Below are 25,238 nucleotides of genomic sequence, written 5' to 3'. Positions count from 1 at the left end.
GTATCAATGTATGTCCTTAAAACAGCTAACATGAAATCTCTTTCTCTTTTCCTCTTTTGATCTCTGTTTCTCTTCCTCTCTTCACCCACAGGATCATTCAGAATCGTGTCCTGGTCTTCATCCTGGGTGCCATCATCCTCCTCACCATAGTCTTGGCCATCTATTTCAATTTGCGAGGGCACTGATCTCCACTGACTGGCCCTATGCGTGCTTGCGTGAGTGTGTACGAGCGTGTGTGTAAGATTAATAGTGACAAAAGCGTTGGGCTAGAGTAATTAGGACAAATTGTTCACATGAATCATTCCTGGTGGGCAGTGACAGGGAGCCTCTCCTCTCTGCTCCCGAGCGGAGCGGGGCCATGCCTACCCTCTCTCCCTTCATATTTATACTACATCTATTACTTTTAAAACCCTTGTATGGTATCTACACATGACTGACCAACCCATAGAGAAGCCTGCATGTACGTGTGGACAACAGGACCATGATGGAAGTATGAGAACAACAGATGGATAAAGATTAGGAAGATGAACCGTACACAATGCATGTCATAACCTGCTGTTTTACTGTAAAGTAGTTCACCCCAAAATTTAAATTCTGTCATCATTTACTCACCCTCATATTTTTCTAAACCAGTATGACTTACTTTCTTCCGTCAAACTTAAAAGGAGGAATGTTGAAGAATGTACTAATGTCCCCAAAGAATGGGGACTGGAGTATGATTAAAAAAATGTTAGATACTTTTTGAGACTTTTATTGCGCTTTTGCACCATGTTTAAAGCCCCGTTCTTTGTAATTGCATGGAAAAACATCTAGTACATTCTTCAAAATGTCTCCTTTTGTCTGCCTTTGAGAAAGACAGTCATACAGGTTTGGGTGAGTAAATGATGAATTTAATATATGGGTGAACTATTATTTTATTATATTGTTTAAATGTTTATTTGTTTTTGTTTTTGGCGGCAAAGGGTTTAGGGGGCGTCAGAGCTGAAAGCTGATGTATATTAGTAAAATACCATCCTTCAGGTATGTGTGTGATGGAGACGTACACAAGGCAAGGCCCCTGGTGCAGTACCATTTAGCACACGGTGCAGAATCACACACACTACACACAGCTCAAAGGTCACACGCCCGTCTCTCAGTCCCCCTTTATCCAGGATTAGTAGCTACTCACGCTGTTCCTCTAAGGTCAGCGAAGACCTCGCATGTGTTTAGTTAAACCAGCAGGACTGCTTTGAACAAGAAAACATCCGTGTCCACTCTTACCTTTACTAATCAAATCTGACAGCATGATATTAACTGAAGTCAATTGTACTAATAAGAATTGTGTTATGTATTTATTCGTCTTGTTTCAGATGGTTGATTGTATTGTATTTTTCGCTGTTTTTCTTTTTCAATTTATCTGGAATTTATTTTAGCAATTGGTGTATGACATTAAAATAATTTCATTTGTCTATACTGTAAAAATCATCTGAGTGTGTTGCAAATGTGTATCATTATTCCTAAAGGGGGACCAACTAGCAAGCATCAGTATGAAAATATTCAAAATTTAGAGTTTGCGCCAGGCTTTCACCTGCTGTTTGGGTATTAGCATATAAGAAATCTGGGAAAGATGACTATGTACTTATTGTACAGTTAATTTCAGTTAGTGTATCATATGTGTGTGAGGATCTGTGTGTGTGTTTTCATAAATGTATGTGTGCATCTTTATACTCTTTGGCTCTGTTCCAAAACTTAGCTGCCTTGCAGCTTAATTTTTACATAGGCAACTGTCTTCTAAGGGAGCGTTCACACAAAATGCATTTTTGCAAAAATGCAAAATGCTGTTTTTTATGTTTTTATATGTAAACATGCACTAGATGGACATCTTTGCCCATTGTGCCACTTATTGCTGTTCAGTGTCTTAAATTTAGCACTGAATTTTTATGACATTTTGTCAAGTTAAAATAACTTCTACTTTTAAAAGACACTTGAGATCTTGAGACACTTGCATTCTGTTCCATTTGTTACATCAAGCTTTTTTTAATATAAGAGCACTTTATAACTGGAATTCCCCTTAAGCAACACCCTAACATGAAAGTGATTGATTTGGAATGCTCTTTATTAGCAAACCTGTGCATCATACAAATAGCACTCCCGTCAGCCAGAGACAGACCACTTATATTAAAATGAAATTGGAACACACAATATGGCGGGTGTAGAAAAGGAAGTCTCGCCTTACAGGTTAAATAATCAATCACCTTTTAGATACAGACATCGCCTGTCAGTTAGCTCCAGAACATGCATGCGCATTATCTGGACCAGTCTGAAAAAGCTAAAGAAGCACAATTTATGATACCATTTTTTTTATTTCTTTATTTTTTTATTGTACTGCTGATTTGAAATATGTTATTTGATTGTAATCTTGACCAACCGTTTTGGAGATTTCAAGTAGATATGAGCTGTACTTCTATGCCGCTTGTTTACATAAAAAAAAATAGCTTCCCTGGAGAGTTTCCAAGATGGCCGCTGAGTGGACTGACTTGCCTTGAAAGTAACTTTGGCTTGTTAGCATGTTGCTAAAGTTAAGATAAAGTTGCAAAACCGTAAGACCCCATTTACACCTGGTATCAAGATGCATCCCAGGTGATCCGATCACATGCTCAGGCAAGACTCGTCGCTTTTTACACCTGGTCACTCAGAAGCATCTCGCTTTTGTTTGGATTTCGAGGGGAGGTTATCTGATTTCATACATCAATCACTATGTCAGTGTGTTACTGCATGGTAATAAACTGTAAAAAGGAAAATTAGAATAAAACAGGCACGCTGTTTCTCCAAAATGTAGTTGAAATGTAATCTTAGCACAAACGCAACATTTCGAGCAGAATTCTCAGAAGGAGATTCAGATGTTCATGCTTCTCATCTGTTTCGCTGAATGTTGATATCAGACACACTGAAGAAGATCCATGTAGTTCTCGTGCTTGTGTATGTATTCGCTTTTTTCGAATTTTTCGTTTACAAGCCGTTTGTAACTGGCAAAGTTTAAACTCTTGTTTTAGTTGATTGACAGGTGAGGGGTGGCGCTTCACTGCAGTCCGGGACGCATTCAGGATGGATTAGCATTTACACCTCAAATGCAATATGGTCAATATGGTCCTGAAATGCATCTTAATACCAGATGGAAACGGGGTCTAAAAAGATTTTAAAAACATATTCCATATTTTAAAATAAAAAAATTATCAATACATTTCCTTTGATATTAGAGGTTTCCTCCTCTGCAAAGGATATATGCGATGTTGTCATAGAATTTGGCCAAAAGTAGATATCTTACATTTTACCCTTTGGAACAACCTTTGTGTAATGACCAAACCAATTACATAAAATGCTGCCTATGTAGGCAGCTCACTAGCTTTTGGAACAGAGCCTCATTCTGCAAGTCTGCAGTGATTAACACACGCCCGCCATCTCTTTCTGTCACCCCACGCACAATACCCCTGTCACTCGTGACGCATACACACACACCTTGGCTGGTCGAGGTGCCTGACGGACAGACGGACCGTCAGACAGACAGGCAGAAGTCATTTGATATTCTGTTTCAGGCCGGGTGGATTGTCTTATTTTGGAAGCAGCCTGGTGGGGGGTTTTCTCTGACTCTGCTTCACAGCTACGGCTTCAAAGCACCAAATTAATAGCCAACAAAATAGTGCGTCTCTGCGTATCCCATGTGGGCTCAACCTATTGAGAGTTATCATTAAGTTGAGGAAGAAAGAGAAGGGACGAGGGGGAGCTGAATCCTGCCAGTTTAACCAACCTCATCAGATAATGGCCTCTGTAATTGGGTTTTGCATCAAACAGCGTATAGAAAGCACGTGTGCACATTTAAGTGTGATAGTGATGAGATTTGTCCTTGTTTTGCTCATGTGTGCTGGGGACAGCTTGAGCAATGGCACAGCTCTACATTGCTTTCCTGCACCTGCGCATGTATATGTGAGACATCAGTTGGCTGTTCGTGTAATGACTTGGATGTGTGTTAGTGTGTTTTGCTGGCTCAGTCTGTGTATATATGTGTGTGTGTGTGTGTGTGTGTGTGTTATCTGTCTCGCTCTCCCTCTCCCTCACTCTGTCTCTCTCTACTCGGGCCTGTCAGATCCTCTCAGCAGAGTGTGGCTGGTGGAAAAGCAGCGTGGCTGCGGTTCTATTTGAAGTTGTAATGGTGTCAAAAAGTCAGTGCTGACTGACAGCCGTCAGTCCCACTGGGGCTCATTAAATCATAACAACTTGACAAGGAAATAATTGAGCACTGACGATAAGTTGGGGCCCATTTAGATGTTTTTATTTTCTTTCATTTTTAGTTGTGGCTATTACGTTCATTAAGAAATTGCATTAAACAGCCGTTGGGGGTGGGGGGGGGGGGTGCTAATGATTTGTTTATATCCCCTTTTTTATTATTTAAACATTAGGTGAGTCACGTGACACCTATGGCAGGTTGGCGGATCTTTTTTCCCCATCATCTGTTTCTTTCTCCCTCTCCTTTTTCATCTCTCTTTTTTGCCCTCCATGCTTCCCTCTCTCCTTCCTTTCTCTCTCTCTCACTAAGCAGCGAGTGCCTTTGGAATATGAAATTGATTATTCATTACCCGCTTCTCTGTAGCTGATTTGGTTTGCGTGTTGTGTCTTCTATGCGAGGAGGATGAAAACTTGTCAAAAATGGGTTATATCTTATTCCGAGGGGCATCAGTAGTGGCAGTTACAGACAGACTTTAATATTTCATTATGCCTGACGTTAACCCTGCTAAGTGACTTCTGCTAGTGGGCCTTTAGTGAGAAAGAGACTCTGATTAGCTCCTATCACAGAACAGGCTACAGAGAGGCAGACAAGACCCATTGCGGTCACGGCAGAGATGGGCGTTTGGTCTTGATTTACTGACATCTCGTTAGATGGTTGCATGTGCATAAAATGGATACTACAGAGTTCCCATTACTGTCCTTAAAAACCTGGGAGAATTGAAATTATGTTTCCTATGCCTGGAAATAAATACAATCTTTAAAAGGCATGGACATTTCTATAGTGAATATCAGTGTTGGGTAAGTTACTTTAATATGGTACAAATTACTAATTACTTCATTGAAAAATTAATCACATTACTAATTGCTTTACATTTAAATTACTTTCTTAAACACTTTTTTTACATAAAAGTTTGCTTTTCCGCTTAACAGATTCAAAGTAATGTTTGTATTTCCTCATTCATTGTCGCATTGTAAGTCATACTTTCAGCACCGCATGTTTCTCCCTTATTATGACTCAATAGGGGGCGCATGCCTTGCGGCTGTCACAGAAGCACAAACAGACCTACGTATGAACAGAATTTTAAATGTATTCTACATAAATACTATTACTTTAGAAATATGTGTAACTCAAAAAATGTACTTAAAGCTGATGTAACTTTTTCTGTGTTAAAATACTTGCTTGTATCCCAGCTTAATATGCAGAGACAACTATAATTAAGGTATTCAAAGGTAAATTTTCTCGAAAACTGTAGGCACTGTGTCACTGATAATTCCTCTGTTTGTTTTGAGCGACCCGCTTAGACCCGCCCCAACAGTGTTACTCAACCAATGGGGGGCAGGACTATCTCTTTGTTTGAACAACGGCAGACGGGGCGTATTTAGAAAGCTGTTTTGAAAACAATGTTTATTTTTACAATTTCGTTTGGTGGCGCTAGTTGCGCAGAAATTACGTCAGGTTTAAAAGTCATTAATCTAATTGAAAGTCAGTAGATGTCATCTGATTATAAGAATTAAAAAATGTAAAATGTTACACAATTTTTTAACTAAAAAGTAATTAAAGTAACTATTACTTTATAATCAGATTACACCCAACACTGGTGAAAATAGATTTTTCTAGTTATGCTTTTCTCTAAAATATTTCATCAGCTAGATGTGTACAACTTAAAAAATGCTTGCAAACCACAGTGATATCTGTTCTGGGATCGAATCGTTCTTTTGAGTCCGTTCTTTTCAATAAAGTGGTCCAACTGGTTTACACTTCAATTTAAATGATTAGCGAATTGGGCTGAATCAAAATGTTTTTTCAAAATTCTTATTCAGTTATCACAAATGACTGGAAAGGTCATGGAAAAGTCATGGAAATTCATTCAAAAAGTGTGGGAATCCCTGATACTAAATACATGAAACGACATTAATTTGCACACTTGTGCATATATGGTAAATGAGTTTAGCATATTCACTTTTATTTATTAAATGTCAAATTTTACTCCTGTCATATTAGTTGGACAGAAGCAGCCTGCCACATTGAGCATTAGTGTGTGTTTACTGTGCTTTTATTTTTTTTTTTAGAAAGGTCATCAGAAAGCATAATTGGAGGTCCACATTTTATCTGTTGGGGTACATCTTTCTCTATTTTTACTTGTTTGCACGTCCCGGGATAAAATTTCACTCTATAGATAATACAGATGGATCCAGCTTTCTGTGTGTGTGTGTGTGTGTGTCTTTAGATTCCAGGCAGCATGGGGAGATCTGTGGCCTCTCTTGTAAGTGCAGTGGGATAATAGACTTACTTTCTTTTCTTTAATTTTACTATCTGGGTAACTGTGCACAATTGTACAAACCTGTTGCACAAATGCACACGACAACATCCTCATTCTCCTCTGAATAATGAATGCAGTTGATGTGTCATGAAATCCATCAATTATGTTTTCTTCTGGTGTGTCACATTATGTGAGTGAATACCCATCAGTTGGAACCATGGATCTGATACTGTGTTTGCACTGTGGACTATTGTGTCTCTGTGAGTTTGACTTTACATGAGGGTGTTTGTTCCAGGCCAGAGACCCAGTAATGTTCCCCTCTGACTGCTCATGTGAAAACTCTTATATTTGTTTAACTGCTGTTTACTTTTATGAATTGTGTTTTCTGTAAGCTTGTATAGTTTTAACACTGTCATTAAAGCAGTATTGCATTTCACCCATGTAGCGTGTCCCTTCTCTCATTAGACAAGTTGTGTTGAATGATTTTCTTCACATTCTATCTTTTGAGTCTCATTCACAGGCTGATGCACTAAAGGATCGTCATGGAATAGAACAATGGAGTATGAACAAGTTGCATTTTAAGTTTTTAAACAACAGCCATGTGCTACTCCTGTAGCTCAACTGTTAGAACATGGTGCTAGCAATGCCAAGATCACAGGTTCGATTCCCAGGGAACACACAAACTGATTAAATGTATACACTGAATGCACTGTCAGTCGCTTTGGATAAAAGTGTCTGCCAAATGCATAAATGTAAATGTTACTCTCTGCCTTTGTCTCTGCTATCACACTGTGCTTCTGGAGTGAAAGTGTGTGTATGTGTGTGTGAAGGCACAAATTACACATTGAACAAAGAAGCAGGCCTGACCCATATCCAACACTGACCTACTCTCACTAACAGTGGCAAAAAAATAAAGTATGTGAACCCTTTGGAATTACCTGAATTTATGTAGAAATTTGTCTTAATTACATTAATGAACAAACACAATCTGTTTTTACATTTATGTATAAATTTGTCTTAAAACCTGGTTTGATCTTCATCTAAATTACAATAATGAACAAACAACCTGTTTTAACTAATAACAGAAATAATTGTATTGTTCTTGTACATATTGAATACATTCAAACATTCACAGTGTTGGTTGGAAAAAGTATGTGAACCCCTAGGCTAATGACATAAACAAAAGCTAATTATAGAGTCAGGAGTTGGCAAACTTGGCATCCAAATAATGAAATGAGATTGGAGGTGTGGGTTAGAGCTACTTTGACTTATAAAAAGCACTCAAACATTTTGAGTTTGCTGTTCACAAGAAGCATCTGCTGATGCGGCCCATGCCTCGCAAAAAAGATCTCAGAAGACCTACGATCAAGAATTGTTGCTTTGCATAAAGCTGGAAAGGGTTACAAAGTTATCTCAAAGAGCTTAGATATTTATCTGTCCACAGTTGGACAAACTGTCTATCAATGGATACAATTTAGTACTGTGGCTATTCTCCCTAGAAGTGACCGTCCGGCCAAGATGACTCAAAGTGCACACCACAGAATGATCAATGAGGTTAAAAAAAACACTATAGTGAACTGGTTAACATCTCTGTTCATGAGTCTACTATTCAGAAAACATTAAACAGGCATGGTGTCCATGGCAGGACCCCATTAAGGAAGTCGCTGCTTTCCAACAAAAATTGCTGCATGCCTGAATTTTGCCAAAGACCACCTTGACACTCCACAACACTACTGGGAAAATATTTTGTGGACTGATGAAGGCTGAATGGTTTGGGAAGAACACGCAGCACTACGTATGGTGTAAAAAGGGCACCGCATGCCAACACGAAAACATTGTTCCAACTGTGAAGTACGTTAGAAGGAGCATCATGATTTGGAGCTGCTTCGGGGCCTGTACCGCTTGCCATCATCGAGGGAGAAATTAATTCTCAAGTTTATCAAGTTATCCTACAGGATAATGTCAGGGTGGCTGTGCGCCAGCTGAAGCTCAGTAGAAGTTGGGTGATGCAGAAGACAATGACCCTAAACATCTAAGGAAATCCACTACAGAATGGCTTCAAAAAAAGAAAATCCACCTTTTGGAGTGGCCCAGTCAGAGCCCAGACCTTAACCCAATAGAGATACCGTGAAATGACCTCAAGAGAGCCATTCACACCAGACATCCTAAGAATATGGATGAGCTGAAGCAGTTCTGTAAGGAAGAATGGTCCAAAATTCCTTCTGAACATTGTGCAGGTCTAATCCGCAGCTACCGGAAATGCTTGGTTGAGGTTATTGCTGCCAAAGGAGGATCGATCAGTTATTAAATCCAATGGTTAACTTACTTTTTCCACAGCACTGTGAATGTTTAAAGGGATGTGTTCAATAAAGGCATGAAAGATTATAATTGTTTGTGTGTTGTTAGATTAAGCACATTATGTTTGTCTATACTTGTGACTTTGATGAAGATGAGTTCATATTTTATGACAAATTAGGGCAGAAAACCAGGTCATTCCACATTCACATACTTTAACTTGCCACTGTATATGGAGCCTTCTATAGAAGTGTGCACACACATACTCTGGAAAATACACAGGAATATAATTGGATGGATGGATGGATGGTGGGTGGGTGGATATATATGTCCAACTGGACAGTAATCATAAATGTACATAATAAAATTTGGCCTTGGATGCCTTGACCTGACTGTTGGGTTGCATGGCATGATTGACTTTGCATATGGTGTCTTACCTGACATGATTCTAACTTTGGGAGGCATCAGTGGAAAATCACTGTCTTCAAAAGGCAGCCTGCCATTCATGTTCCCCATTGCAGGAGATCTGAGCGAGCGGTGATACCCTGCGACATCTCTCTAGAAAACGAGATTCAATCAGCTTTGATGGAGCACATCCTCCATGACAGGCTACTGAAGAGCACACTAATGAACTGGGGGGGGGGGGGGCATCGCTTAGCACATCTGCATGTAGATGGCCTTGAATGAAAGGGGGGAGGGGGGGTTACTGGATTCTGCGGGCGAAGCTTGTGTGTGATGGTACTCCATGAACATCAGGGTGGAGAGAGATGTGTGGATGTGTGTGTTTCATTGTCTTAATTCGTCACCTTGAAAAGGGCATGGTGGCCCCCCCCATGTCTGTCTCTCAGTCCCCCTCAGCGATACCTCCTCCTTAGCTGGGGGAATTCATTAAATATTCATGAGCACACCTCCAATGGCAGTGCTTGTCTGGCATTTTTTCTCCCAAGGCAGGAAATGGAGACGTATTCATGCATGGGGGTCCCTGCAGGTTGGCATACAGGGTCATTTGAATGGATGGTTCAAAGGTTACAAAATCCGTATGATGTCCCTCTTCTATTCTTGTCATTACATAGATGACTCTGAAGAGAGAAGATGACCAGAAATCGAGAGAGAATGGATGCTTTAGAAACAAGAAATTTTACAATGGTTGAAAAAAAGGCCTCTACTAGCCCTTGACTTTGGACCCAATTAGAGACTATTTTGTTGCTGCTCGTAAACACATTATACCCAGATGCACAAACACACACAAACCCTCTCGCTTTCACCAACTCGTTTATTTTTAAAGATGGTGGGCCGTTCTGAAAGAGATGTATGATATTGGCAACAAATTTCACAACTTTTGTTCGTTTCATGGATTCTGGATGGCCCAGGTGAATTGAGAGAAGTATTGATTTTCTTTTTTCCATGCAGTGACTTGGGATTAGCCGATTTTCTCATTTATTTTTAAAGACAACTCGTGTGGATTTTTTTTTATTTATTTTTTTTACCCCTTTCCCCCTTTTTCTTTTTTATCTTTCTTTTCTGCTCTTCTTTTGTATTAAAACAGCAATTGTACCCATTCCTCCCTGTATCAGAACTCTTCTTGACCCTGAAAATTGTAATTCTGCTATAGATCACAGCTGCTGAATATTAGCTTTTACAAAAATGTATAAATAAAATATGGTCAAATCTCTGGATCCCAAAAGGCCAGGGCAGAAATTTTAATCAGGATAGGGGGTAGGAGGGAAAGGGGTCGAAGGAGAGAAAGCAAAATTATCTGAAGCACCTGCCCAAAATATTCAGTGTGGAACTATCGAGAAAACGCTCCCTTCAGTGCCTCTCTTACTCTTATGGCAAAGAAATCATTTGGGATGTGGATTTCACTCTTAACAGGACAAAGCAGTAATTGGCCTAAAAATAATTCCATGATTAAATGTTTGACTTTTTTCAGATCTTCCAGTATCCCGAACGTTAGCCTGAACTAAATGCACAAAATCCTTTTAAAGTAGATGAATGAAAGAACTCTAAGTCTTTTGAGAAAATATAATACTTCAAGAATAAGAAAAATGCTTTTCAAGATGAACAGACAGGCTTTTTAAAAAGACTACCCTGCAAGATTCGTTTTCACATTCTTTCGTAAAAGCTAGATTTGTCAAACATGTCCCACCTTTTTGAATTCATCTGCAAAATTAAAGGGTTAGTTTACCCAAAAATTTAATTCCTGCCATAATTTATCCTTATGCCATTCCAAACCCATATAACACTTTTAAGAATGTTGATGCTGCTCTTTCCCACAAAATGAAAGTGAATAATGGTGAATGATCTTTTGTGTTCCACGAATAAAAGATAATCATATGGGTGTGGAACAACATGAGGGTAAGTAAATGATGACAGAATTTTCATTTCTAGGTGAAAGTTTTCCATTAGTATTTGCATCAGGTTAAAAAATTAGGGTTAATCCATCTACAGTCTTAAAAATGTTTCTTGTGCTTGTTCTCTTTTGAAGCAACGTCATCCAAATGCGTAAAGAGCCCACCCACATATGAAACCACATTTAGGTTTGTCTTAGTGGCCTGAGTGATTGTTTTATTCCTGTGTGCATTATGGTGAGTGTGTTATGCTCAATTGCCTTCTCTAACACAAACCCAAAATTTACTGGCACCTCTCACTGTTACAGTTTGACTGACAGAAAAAAGCCAATATTTACAGTTGGCAGCAACTCTCCCACACTGTTCTGGCTTTCGTTTTATTTATAGCAAATACCTTGTCTAGTCACTGAATTATTTGTAATTATCAACTAAATATGTACAGTTATGTCGCTTTATTACATGTTTCTCTAGAATACTCGACTAGGATTGGTCAGTCGTGGCTTTCTGCTGTTTTGGGGGTTGGGGGGTTGGGGGGGGGGATGTCCACTGTGTGGTGCTAAAAGCGGGTTAAATGCTCAATTTAAAGGGATAGTACAATCAAAATAGAAAATTCTCTCATCATTTACTCACACTCATGCCATCCCAGATGTGTATGACCAAATTTCTTCTGCAGAACACGAACAAAGATTTTAAGAGGAATATCTCAGCTCTGTAGGTCCTTACAATGCAAGTGAATGGTGACCAGATCTTTCCAGCTCCAAAAATCACATAAATCAGCATAAAAGTAATCCATATGACTCCACTGGTTAAATACATATCTTCAGAAGCGATATCATAGGTGTAGGTGAGAAACAGATCAATATTTAAGTCCTTTTCTACTATAAGTCTCCACTTTCACTTTCACATTCTGAAAGTGAAAGTAGAGATTTAAAGTAAAAAGGATTAAAATATTGGTCTGTTTCTCACCCAAAGTGATTGCATCACTTCAGCAGACATACTGTATATTAAACCACTAGAGTTGTATGGATTACTTTATACTTGTGATATTTTATGTGATTTTTGGAGCTTGAAAGGTCTGGTCACATTCACTTGCATTGTATGCATTTTTGGGTGAGCTATCCTTTAAGCGCTCCTATGACACATTCAGCCCATGTGTCGCATGTTCTTCAGGACTTGTACCCCGGTCTTTGCAATGCTTTATCAGTTAAGCTACGATGTAATTTGATCGTGACCGATCAAGCTTGTAAATGTAGTTGATAATGTAATGCAAACTTTAAAATGTTTCGCCTTACAAGTAATGCACTACAGTAAGTGTTTAGATTTCATAAGATAACATTTTGTGAGAACAGGGTTAAAAGAAAATGTTTATGTACTGATAACCACCGTTTTACTTGGCAAAAAAAGTAATTGTTGATGTAGCACCTCTACTGTTTATTTAACCAGGAAACTGCGATACATACAACGGGTCATGTAAAAATTATTTCGCAAAAATGTAGGTATAGTAACGTGATTCTATGAGACCTGGTTGCATTGTTCCATGTCTCTCGTTTCACCCTACAGTCTCTTCTCACTTATTTTAGTAATTACAGGTTAAATCTGTATTTCATATCCATGCATGTATTTATTTGGTAAATTGTAGTGTTATAATTGGGGAAATGTGTAGTCAGCCAGTCATTATCACAAAATAAACCATTTTATTGCTATAATGACTAGTTGACTGTACATTATCTCTTGCATGGTCACTTGTAATTTTCTAGAGGTCAGCTTATTTAGCATGGCTTAGTTCCATGGCTTTTTTGCGTGAAGGGAGGGATCCCCTGTATGGCCAGGGAAGAGCAAGGTAGCCCAGGCAGAAAACTAAAACTACCATCACACCATGCAAATAAGAGCACAGAGGAGGTGAAACCACTAGACACATCTGAAGATTTCCTCCAACCCCAATTACCATATATTTACACGTTTTAAACCCCACATTGAAAATAGAATGGACTGGCAAACTATAGGAGAACAAGGTTTTATCTCATGGCCATTAGCACTTTGCACTCCTGCTGAAGGGTTTGCATTTAATCTTCATCTGATATCTTTGTTGTGCACAATGGTAAACTATAGCACTGTTTGAATTAGTATCAAGGTGAATGATACTATGAATGGTCAGTGGAGGACGTATATATTGTGTTTTAAGAGAACATTTTTGCACAGGAACATAAACACTTGTGGAAGCATGAGACAAGGATGGTGAGTTATTCCTTATGATATTTTGAATGCTGTGATAAATTACACATGTCTGGTTGAAGGACATAGCTCTTGAAAAATTTATTTTGCCAGCTGTTGGAATTATAAGGGTCATTTTCAGTGAAGTACGTTCTTTTATGCAAGAAAAACATTCTCAGTCATCTGACAATAGAGGAGAATTAGGGAGGAAGATGAAAGTAAGAACAATTTAAAGAATGGAGAACAATTTAAGCAGCTAGACTTTTACCACAAACACAAAATAAAAAAAATAAATTATTTTTTTATTTCTGCTTTTTTTATTTTTACAAACAACTCACTAAAGAAAAATGCATCCATAAATTCTCTATTTAGCCTTGAGATTGAATTCAGTGTTATGAATGAAAGTGGCCCTGGAAACATGTTAAATAAGCCTACCCAGTTGGAGGATTACTCCAGTTAAGGTGTATATCTTTAGGGCTTTGTGCTCATGGGTAACTGGCCATTTGTTTGAGTGAAAAAGTGTATTTTAACCATATTCTTTGGCCTATTTACCTCTTCCTCCAAGAACATTCTGAAATCCCACAGATTTATCCTGGAGTCCTGCTCTATGAAATTTACGTGGCAATGGCAACATTTTTGCACACCAAAATGACATGCTTCATTACACGTGTGGGTGCAGTTTCCCAGTGAAATGTCCGGGGGGGCGGGGGGGGGGCCAATAGCGAGTGAAATGAAAACAATCCTGCCACGGTCAAAATCACTGAGATTACATTTTTTCCCCATTCTGGTGGTTGATGTGAACATTAACTGAAGCTCCTGACCTGTATCTGCATGATTTTATGCACTGCACTGCTGCCACAGGATTGGCTGATTAGATAATCGCATGGATGATTGTTAGTGCCAAACGGGCTTGTTTGAGTATTTCTGTAACTGTTGATCTCCTGGGATTTTCACACACAATAGTCTCTAGAATTTACTTTGAATGGTGCCAAAAACAAAAAAAATCCAGTGAGTGGCAGTTCTGCGGATGGAAATGCCTTGTTGATGAGAGAGGTCAACAGAGAATAGCCAGACTGGTTTGAACTGACAAAGTCTACGGTAACTCAGATAACCGCTCTGTACAATTCTGGTGAGAAGAATAACATAGCGTGTTGCTGCTGTTTAGATGACACGAGGGGGACCTACACAATATTGGGCAGGTGGTTTTAATGTTGTGGCTGATCCGTGTATACTGTACATATAATTTATCCGTTTTTTGTTTTTTTTAGTTACAATGCAATTTATCTCTACATTTATGTCCTTAATTTGCCTTTAAATTTAGCATTTTTTTCTGTAGAGCATTAAATGCAAATAAGAAAAGTATTGGCACCGTCACTTCTAGTGCTGTGTAATTTCACACCAATCTCTGTCCAGATGCACGAATGCCTGATGAAATCTGTCTTGTGATTTTAAAAGTGTTCCTGTAGCAACTAAAGGAGGATGCTCGAGAGGGGAGGTCAGAGGTTCAGCTGTCAAAGAGGCTCATTCGTGATAGATGGCAGTCTGAGCCGCACACAGCACATCTACTATAGCCGTAACTGCCGAAAAGGCCTGCACAGAACACAAATAAATAAATAAACATGCACATCAAAGGAATTTTCAAACAGAAAAACAAAGCCAGAGCACGTTCGCAAACTCACACATACACGCACCAGAAAAAAGCAAACAAGTCAAAGGCCTAAAAATGTACACATAGTTTATTCTCTGATGATGCCAGGCTTGAGGAAAATGAGACAAAACAGAACAGCAAGAAGCATGTGTAATTCTTGATTCGGTTTGAAATTTTGCAATGAGATTAGTCAAAACTGATTGCTGCCATGTTGATGTGCTCTCTTGAAGTACAGTGGACATTCATATACATGTCCTTTATTGCTGGGGTCGTGTAAGGACACGCAGTGTGAAATGTGAATTTCGCTCACAGCTGATTTTTTTTTTACGTAATCGAGAACACAAGTAATACCCAATTAAATATCATAGCAACTGGTAAATATGGTTCATGGAGTAACAATTTTCAATGATTTCATCATGCCTTTGTCTTTGTTCTAGTTGTGTGGATGGTTTATGTGTATGTAATGTAAAGGTGATGTAAGTGATTTCAGCCTTTTGCTAAACGTACATCATCATTCGCTTCAACCCCATATTACTTACTTTTAATGGAACACAAAAGGAGATGTTAGGCCAAATGTTGGCGTCAGTCACCATTCACTTTCTGCACAATGATGCCTAACATCTCCCTTTGTGTTCCATGGAAGAAAGAATGTCATGCGTGAACGACAACAAGAGGGAATGAATGACGGAATTTTACAAAATCACTTACAGCACCTGTAATGCATACTTCTTATGTCTAAAACACTCTCAGTGATAAACGCTTTATGTCTGAACAGTTAGTTAGGTAATAGACGGTGGCCATATGAGCTGTCCAGACATCTCGCTGGAACAACTGTGAGTATAATTTGATAATGATTGGTCAGCAGGGCTCTGACATATTCAGTTTCCCTGACCATACAGATTCAATGCCTATCCAACCATATTTGCTACAAGAAAACAGTCTATGTTTATTTATAAGTTGAAGTGGTGTCTAGCTTGGTGGGGTGAGTTGGCATAAAAGCACTTTGAGTTTGTTTCAAGCTCAGGTGTAGGTTTGGACTTTCTGGAAAATCTGGCCTGCAGGACAGGATGAAATATTGAGTGTGCTCAGTGCAGTGGATAAAGGCCCATGACTCTTTCTTTACCCACCTGATGGAGGCCGTACCCCACAGCAGCCAAAGAAGCAAGGGCAATGGATCAGCCAGTCAGTGCTTTTCATTTTCCCCTTTTCTTTTCTTAACTTCTCCCTCTCTCTCTTTCTTAATCAGGACAGTCCAGGCCACACTTCTGTGAGCTGGACTCAGTTTAGTACAGTTGAAAGAACACATCAGGTTGTGCTGCTCCCTCTGAGGGGCAGATATTATGGTTCATTTTACCTTTTAGGAGCTAGTGAGGCATCTTGGCCCTCTGTAAATGAACTTCAGAGGGACGTGACTGACAGAAACACACAGAGAGCTCACCTGTTTGACTGGCGGCTCTCTCAGGCCCTTACCTCTTTTTTTTTTTTTTTTTTACGCTCACTGACTCTCAAGCTCTTTTTGGTCTTAATGGCACAGTAATGGCTTAAGCAGACCTGTCTACGCCACACTCACACATTCACCAACTGAATACAAACATACCAACACCTGGCTTGTTAAATGGACTGTGCACTTGAAAGGTGGAAATCTAACATACTTTTGCACCATTTAATGAGTTATTAAATGCATACTCCACTGTAGACTGGTGTGGGAGTGTGTGTACATTGTGTGTGTGGGTTTACTAAGCTATAGTTTGGGGAGAAAATTGCCCCCAAAATGAACTTAATCGAACAAAACCTCCCTTTTTGCAACATCCGGGGATAAGTATATATAGTATAAATAAGTATAAATAAATAAGTGAAATAAGTGAGAGCGTAACATTCAGTTCTCATGTTTCTGTGGCTTTGAATTGTAATGAGAGTCAGAGGGAGTCTTTCTCAGCTCTAATAACCTGTATGATGACAATTTATCTGTAGTTTGTGCATATAATCACTAAACTAAAGGGGGTGACCCCAGGGGCAGAGGTTCACCACATGACATTTGACTTCTTCATAATTAACTGGGAAGGTCTGATCTCTTCCTTCAAATGACGTGCGGATCTATTCCATTTAATATGCTTATAAGCAGTATGTATTATTCAAACATGCAAATGAAGCCTGGTCAGAAAACAGACATTTTGACACAGGTTTCACAGTTGTCGGTGGTAGTTACCTCAGCCCGATAATGAAAGCTAGTCCATCTGGAATTGCCGAACCACATAATGACTGAGGCTGTTTAACCCCTTTCGAAAGAGTAAAAAATGTCCATGAACTAACTCACAATAATAGAACAGGATTTTATCATGGCCAAAGCACAAATGAAGATATGCAGTATGTTTATTTTGGTAATAAAATACAGCTGTCTTCAAAAACATCTGTAGACACCTCCTCCAGGAGCACATTTGCCTCTTTTTTTTTTTTTTTTTTTTTTTGCTTGATTTAAAAAAAAATATATAATTCTTATTTGTTAGCCACTTTGGATAAAAGTGTCTGCTAAATAAATAAGTGAACATTTAGGGCTCTATTTTAAGATTTAAGATAAAAATTCCAGCCTGCTAATAATACCTAGAGGATCAAAATCCACAAAAGGAGATAGGTCCTTTTCTTATTTTGCTCCTAAACAATGGAACAGGCTTCCTATCATATTTTGGGACTCAGACACACTTTCTCAGTTTAAGTCTTGACTAAAGACTCATTTCTTCAGCCAGTCACACACCAAATTTTTCCCTCAACTCATAGTTATCCTGCATTCGTCAGGTCTGCCGGGACTGGAAACACTTCTCATATTCTATAACTGCATTAAAGTGAATAGCATCTACGCTTATATTATTCTGTTTGTTTCCCTGTCTCAACCTCTGGATACATTTCCTTAGGTTACCAGAGCCTGCCAGATCCAGCTTCGATCCTGCATGATGTCCAACTCCCACTGCTATGTGTCACTGAGGGTTGACTACTAACTGCATCCTGTGCCAGTCAGACAGCACTTCAGTCTTCTACGATTGACTTCACAGAGGATGATCTGCTGCCAACTCCAACTGTAAAACATGGGATACTTTACTGGCCACTGCCTGAACTTTGGACTTACGCCGGATTCACACATACTCCTCGAGTGGGGCGTGAGCAACACGTCGCGTTTGGGCTTTCACATTGGACGCGTCTCTTTTCTAGGTTCCTATGGCAATGGCAGGTAGTCATTTGCACTTGTTTATCAGTGTACTTGGTCATGATTGGTTAATATATAAAAGCCTCTTTCAAGGCAAGTCAGTCCACTCTGTGGTCATCTTTGGAATGCTCTTGGGCAGACTGTGCAGTTATTTTCTTAATGTAAACAAGCAGCTTAAAAGTACCTATCTACTTGAATGTGGAAAGACTGAAATTTCCAAAACGGTTGGTCATGATTACGATCAAAGAACATATTTAAAATCAGCAGTAAAATCTGACAACAATAGTATCATAAATTGTGCTGCTTTACCTCAGATTATGCTAAAAAACACTTTTTTCAGGCTAGATTAGCTAATGCGCATGCACGTTCTTGAGCTGATTGACAGGAGATGCCTATATCTAAAATGTGATTTGCTTTTTTACCTGTAAAGTGGGCGTTCCAAATACTCCTATTCATTTTAATACCAGTGGTCCATCTCTTCTAAACTGTCTCTGTATATATACAACATGGGCAAAAGTCCTGAAGTTTATTTATTTATTTATTCTTTCCTTTATTTAGTTTGTGTTTGTATGTATGCAGACCTATACATTGTAGTGTATAGTAGGTTCAGTTTAAATATTGTTTATTTGCTTTTGCGTGTTTTCTATAATCTCCTGGTTATTTTAGTTTTCTGCTACACTCAGAGCCGCTGAGTTCAGCATGAGCCACATGGCAAAAATAGGCTCGTGCCAAAACTATCCGCTCACTGCCACGTTTGGGACGTGTCACCCGCGACTCACGCTTGCAATGTGAAGGGTGTAATCTGTTAATATGGCCCGAAATAAAAACATGCTGCTCACGCCTCACTTCACCAAAAACGAACTGCCACGAACTGCCACAAGCTTCCAAGCGCAAGCAAAGCGCAAGCAATGAATGAAGACAGCTTATTCATAAGACCTTGGTTGCTAGTCTAAATGGGCTGTATGTATTGGCTCCGATTTATGTCCTTGCAGCTGGGTGCCCTAAACAATCGAGAGGAACCAGGAACATATACCTACTTATCAAATAACACTTAATGTGGTGATGTTTACAGTTTTTACGACATGTAAGAGGAGGATGTCTTGGTGTCCACCTCCAAACCCAAGACCTTTTAAAGTCAGCATGAAATCAGTATTGACTATATTTACTTCTTTAATGCTCATTCCAAGTCTTATTGTAAAAAATTAATTGGGGAATGCTATTCATCAAAATGTAACTTGGTTTGCCTCTAAAATTACTTTTCTTTTCAATTGACATCACCTAGCCCTCTTACTGTATTTTTCACAATCCAATTCCTGATGGAAAAAATTAATTCCAAACCCAATTATTTTCTTGTTGAATATCCTGTTTCACTTAAAAAATTAAAAAATAAACCTCAGATTACAGAGGTACAATTTGTGAAGAAAATCATTTCATACTAGCTTTAAGAAGAAGTGGCCACTGTGCCAAAAAAGGTGACTCAGAACATAGGGATGGTCAACCACTTCTGTGTTCTAAGGTGTCTGGAGGGGCCTGCAGTTGTTTTTTTCTTAAGCTGAGCTTTTCAAAGATGTGGTATTCAGCCGGGGCAGTGAGAAACACTTTTTTATGTGCCTTTTTTGGGTTGTGTTAGCATAAGGCACAGGCTGCTAGCTCGGCTTTGGCTTCACTGAGCCAGTAACCAGTACACGAGCCTCTTGTCCTCTGAAAGCTGTCTGTCTCCTGCTCACACTCTAGAGGTGAAAAAGACATGGAGGGTTACAGAACATGCACACACTCTATTGACTCTGCAAAAAGGTTCTTTCTGGGACCAATCAGAGATGAAGTATAAATGAATGTCTTAAATTAGGCTATTAATCTTACACCATTATGCAATTAATAACATACTAATAAAATGTTGACAAATAAATAAGAGGCTTCTTGCTGCCCTTATAAAACATGGTACCCATATTTTCCACCAAAATATAGTTATTGCACCCTAAACGTTTAGTCACCACTGTTGTGACAGATGACAGAAAGATTCTGAAAGCTTCCTACACTGTTTGAAGGGATCCCAAAAATCCTAACCCTAAGTAAATCCCTAACCCTATGTATTAAAGAAATAGTTCAAACAAAATGGATAATTCTCTCATCATTTACTCACCCTAATGCCATCTTAAACTCGAATGACTTTCTTTATCTGCAGAACACACAAAAAGATATTTTCAAGGATATATGAGGTGGTTTTGTTCATACAATGCAACTCAATGGGGCCCAAAACTTTCAAATTCAGGACACAAAAGCATCTTAAAAATAATCCATACTATTTGAGTGGTTTAATCCATGCACATACGGAAGTGTAATACGAGTTTCTTTTATTAACATGCTAAGGAGACTGCTGATAAAGATTTATAGTGAATAAAAACTTATATTTTGGTCGTTTCTTACTCAAAACCAATCATATCACTTCAGAAGACATAAAACATTTGAGTCATATGGATTCCCTTTATGCTGCCTTTATGTCCTTTTTGGAGGCTGAAAGTATTGGACCCCACTGGACATAACCACCTCATATATCCTTGAAAATATCTTTGTGTTCCATAGAAGAATAACAGTCAAACAAGTTTGAGATGGCATAAAGGTGAATAAATGATAAGACAATTATACTTTTTGGGTGAACCATTCCTTTCAACTTTGATTTCTTAAAGGGATAGTTCACCCAAAAATGAAAATTCTCTCATTATTTACTTACCTTTAATCCAAGCCCAGATTTTTTTTAACTTTCTTTCTTCTGCAGAACACAAATTAAGATTTTTAGAAGAATATCTCAGCTCTGTAGGTCCATACAATGCAAGTGAATGGTGGCCAGACCTGTCAAGCTCCAAAAATCACAAAAAGGCAGCATAAAAGTAATCCATATGACTCCAGTGCTTAAATCTTTAGAAGTCTTTAGAAGTGATATGATAGATGTGGGTGAGAAACAGGTCAATATTTAACCCTTATGTTGTGTTCTGGTCATTTTGACCTAGACAACTTTTTTTCTTATGATTTTTTATTTTTATTTATTTACTTAATTCAATTGGAATAAAATTCCTTGACTTTGTTACACTTATTGTGTTTGTGGTCAAAAATAACCAGCCATTGGAAATGAATGGATTAGACAACAAAATACAGAAATATTAAGTGTTCAGGTGAGTACATATGTGGATGTGTGTTTGCACACACACAACACACACACACACACAAACAATCATGGGCCTCAATCATGAAACACGAGTTGAATGATTTTTTTTGTAAATCGTTCGTAAAACCATTCTGATGTAAATTCTTGGATTCATGAAAGTTTCCATATTTTCAAAACGTTAGTTGGTACGAATTAAATTTACACCTGCTCCCGACCATGCGTAAATAGTGCGTAAGACATCCAAACATGTTGTGTTCTTTCGGGCAAACTACATTTTGATAGAAGTAATGAAAAAATTTACTAATAATTAAATGAGTAAAATTAACCTTAAAAAAATAACATAAATTAATAAAACAAAAAGTTGTTTTCTTTTTAAACTGTAGTAATAACTTTTTAATAACCATACTTATTTAGAAAAACATTTTTTACTGCTTTAATTTATATCAAAGTATAATTTTTCGCCAACTCTGCTTCCCCCTATTTATGAATGTTTGGAAGTAACTAACACACACATCTGGGGAGTACGAAGCGTTTGTGAATCTGGCGGAAAGTTTTCGGGAAGGTCCATTTTACGTGGAAATTACTCTGAAATTTACTCATATTTGAATGAGGCCCAATGTGAGTTGAGTGCCCTTTTGTGCATCATCTTTCCATGTACACTCATTTAGGAATAATTCAAGATATACTGTACTATACTTATCATGTTGTGTTTGGGCTCGTCTGAATCAGGATAGTCTGCTGTAATTTACGATAGGTCATTGTCTATGTTATATGTATGCTTAACGAAGTAATAAGGAAAAATATGACAAAGACACTGCTGTTTATTATATTTAAGTGTGTCAATGGGAATTTCATTCACTAATACTCACTGCAGTTTGGCCTCTGAGTGAAACAAATTTGCTCAAATTGAGACCTTTCCAACGATATATAACACATGGCTATCTCATCTTTTTTATGGTTTTACCAACTCTGAATATAATTGTTGTAATACAAAATTTGCAAATGATGAGAACGAAAATTATTTAAGAATTGGTATCAGTTATATGTATTGTCTAAATATGATTGTCTTTATATGTATAAAGTCCAGATTCTAAGCTTCAAAATGACAAATATTTTGTTCAGATCAAGCAAGTGGTTGTTAATTTATTATGTAATTATTATATATTTTTTTCTTTTACGCAGGGAGTGCCCCCCACTAGCCTGATTTGAGCTCAGTTCAGTGAATCCTTCTATCAATAATAGTATGTTTTTTTTTTTTTTAAATATGTTCAAAAAAGGAGTACAAAACCTGTCATAATTACTAAAAAAAGAAGTTGATAAAAAGATCTAATGCAATATCTTGTGATAATATATGCAATATGAGAGATTTATAAACAATCTTAGTGGGCTGGTCATTTTTGACTGGGAACACAAAATGTGTTAGCACAAACAAACCCAGCACAAGCGTTAAGTCCTTTTTACTATAAATCTCCATTTTCACTTTCACATTCTGAGGATTTAAATATTGATCTGTTTCTCACCCATACCAATCATATCACTTCTGAAGATATAGATTTAACCTTTATGTGATTTTTGGAGCTTCAAAGTTCTGGCCACTTGCATTGAAAGGACTTACAGAGCTCAGATATTTGTCTAAAAATCTTTAGTTGTGTTCAGCAGAGGAAAGAAATACACATCTGGGGTGGCATGAGAGTGAGTAAATGATCAGAGAATTTTCATTTTGGTGTGAACTATCACTTAAATTCCTGTGGCTTGTTGAGCAGAGTGGTGTGCTATTACTTTTCTAAGTCATCAAAATAATATATATATATATTCTTTTTTTTTCTGACAGACAATAAAATGAACAAAAAAATCTCATAGACTTACACTGAAGGAGGGACCCATCCCAAGCCAGATCTGGGGATCAAAATATCTTAAAAGACCTGAGGGTGAGCTCTTTTGACTTTGGCCAGTAAGCAACCACCTAGAACACTTTTGCAACCACACAGTAGCACTCTTGCACCCAGCCAAAACACCCCAGCCAGTGGCGGATTTAGGCATGGGCAACATGGGCAGTTGCCCAGGGCGGCATCTTGCGGGGAGGCGGCACGAGGCACCCACACAGACCACCCCCCCACCCCCCGGTCAACAACTTTTGGGGGTGTGTTGAAACAGGTTTCGCCCAGGGCACCATACAAGCTAGAACCGCTACTGACCCCAGCATTGTGGCCACGAGTTTTGCATGAGCAAGTGCTCCTTACATTATCTTCAGAAAATTTCAGAAAATCTAATTATATATTTTTATTTTAGAATAGTAACAATAACTATTATTTTGACATAAAACTATGTTTACATGGTAAAGGGTGATGTTTCTGTAGGGCCAAACCGACAACTGATTTCTCCTGTTTCAGGCAGTCAATCCATAACAACAACAACTACCACTTTATCTTCAGTGTGTTTAATATACTTAGATAAGGCGCTATTTATTGACTGAGCACATCTCGATATCAGTTCATGTGCCAAACAGAATAATATTCTTTTAAATAGGAAAAGAAGGGTGTAAAGGGGGAATGATGGGGAGAGGGAGCAGGCCATAGAAAGACTGTCCACATTTTGTTTACTTCTCATGCTCATTGCAAATATCGAGCAGGATCGACAGCTTCTCCTCTTTTCCTTAAAGGATGTAAACATCTGTAAATTTGGGTTCACATGTGTCGAGGTGGATCAGTTTCCCCTGTCCACGGGGGTTTATTGAGTGTGCTATTGTTGATCTGCGAGTAAATCCCTGCATGCCCCCTCAATGCCTGGAGCCAGCCCCCAGCCCCTGCTGCTCCCCGCTGCGACCCCTCTCTCTCTCCGTCTACCTGGCCAACACTCTTTCTGTCTTGATGTTTCCCTCCATCTTTTCCTCCACCTCAGCCACGGTCTGTCCATCTGCTTTTGTATGTGGTCCTAGTGTGTAAAGCCCACGTGCCCCCTCAGATTTTTCTAGGTTTTTGTAGGTAAAAAAAAAAAAGAAACGTTGTCTAAAATGTGACAGAGATCCTTCATTCACATGTCTAAATTTGGCCAGTCCAATGAAGTTGTACCTTTCGCAGATCATTTACATTTAAATGAAAAATGTGTCATCATCTACTCACCTTATTGAGCATATTGCTCAAAATTTGATTGACCAATTAGGTCATTAAGTCATTATTATTTTTATGATTTTCAAAATGTCAAGGCTGGTCTTTTCGTGACAAAGAAAATGCTTGCTGATTACTGTCTGTCAAGTTCAGTTGTAATTTTGCTAGGTAATAACAAATAAATGAATAACTAAATAATATATATATATATATATATATATATATATATATATATATATATATATATATATATATATAAAATACACACACACTGTAAATATATAATGTTAGGTCAGGATTTCAATTCCAGTCCCCACAAAAAATAAATAAAAATAAATGAAATAAATAAATAAAAATAGGTGCTTGACGCCCTTGCTCCATTGCATTCTCTGCATGGGTCTCCTTCGTTCAACTGTGAATCCCACATTGTTCTCATTGCTGTAGTATTTAGAGTTGTGATGACACAGTACTCATGGGAACTGTGGGGAAAGCTCATGTGGCGAGTATCAACACCATGATTGAGAGCTGTTACATTTGTAGCATGCTTAACACAACTATACATCATTTCGTCTGGTTTGGGCAGACTCCATATTTTACTATGTTTTAATATGTCATCAGGTGGAAATGTTTTCTCATTCAATCAAATTTCATTTTAAGCCAGAGTTTTGCTCATACGGAGACCTTGTTCTGCAATATGTTATAATGCTATCTTTTAGTTACATACTTACGTCTTCTGATCGTCAACTTGTGTTGTC

At 38.3% G+C, this 25,238-nt stretch overlaps 1 protein-coding gene across 5 annotated transcripts in view; it reads left to right on the top strand.

Moving 5' to 3' along the window:
* Positions 1-4,367, top strand: part of LOC127422940 (vesicle transport through interaction with t-SNAREs homolog 1A-like) — a 182,400-nt gene extending 178,033 nt beyond the window's left edge. For 3 of the 5 annotated variants that reach the window (XM_051666837.1, XM_051666835.1, XM_051666836.1), the window contains one exon: positions 92-4,367. In XM_051666837.1, the coding sequence (XP_051522797.1) occupies positions 92-185 (94 nt within the window). In that variant the 3' untranslated portion in view covers positions 186-4,367. The remainder of the gene's footprint in view (positions 1-91) is intronic. The other 2 variants (XM_051666839.1, XM_051666840.1) reach the window with 2 other exon arrangements.
* The last annotated feature ends 20,871 nt before the right edge of the window (positions 4,368-25,238 follow it).

This window comes from Myxocyprinus asiaticus, chromosome 32, assembly GCF_019703515.2.
Source record: "Myxocyprinus asiaticus isolate MX2 ecotype Aquarium Trade chromosome 32, UBuf_Myxa_2, whole genome shotgun sequence".
Classification (NCBI taxonomy): domain Eukaryota; kingdom Metazoa; phylum Chordata; class Actinopteri; order Cypriniformes; family Catostomidae; genus Myxocyprinus; species Myxocyprinus asiaticus.
The sequence above is the reverse complement of the archived record's forward strand: the minus strand, read 5'-3'. Positions and strand labels throughout refer to the sequence as shown.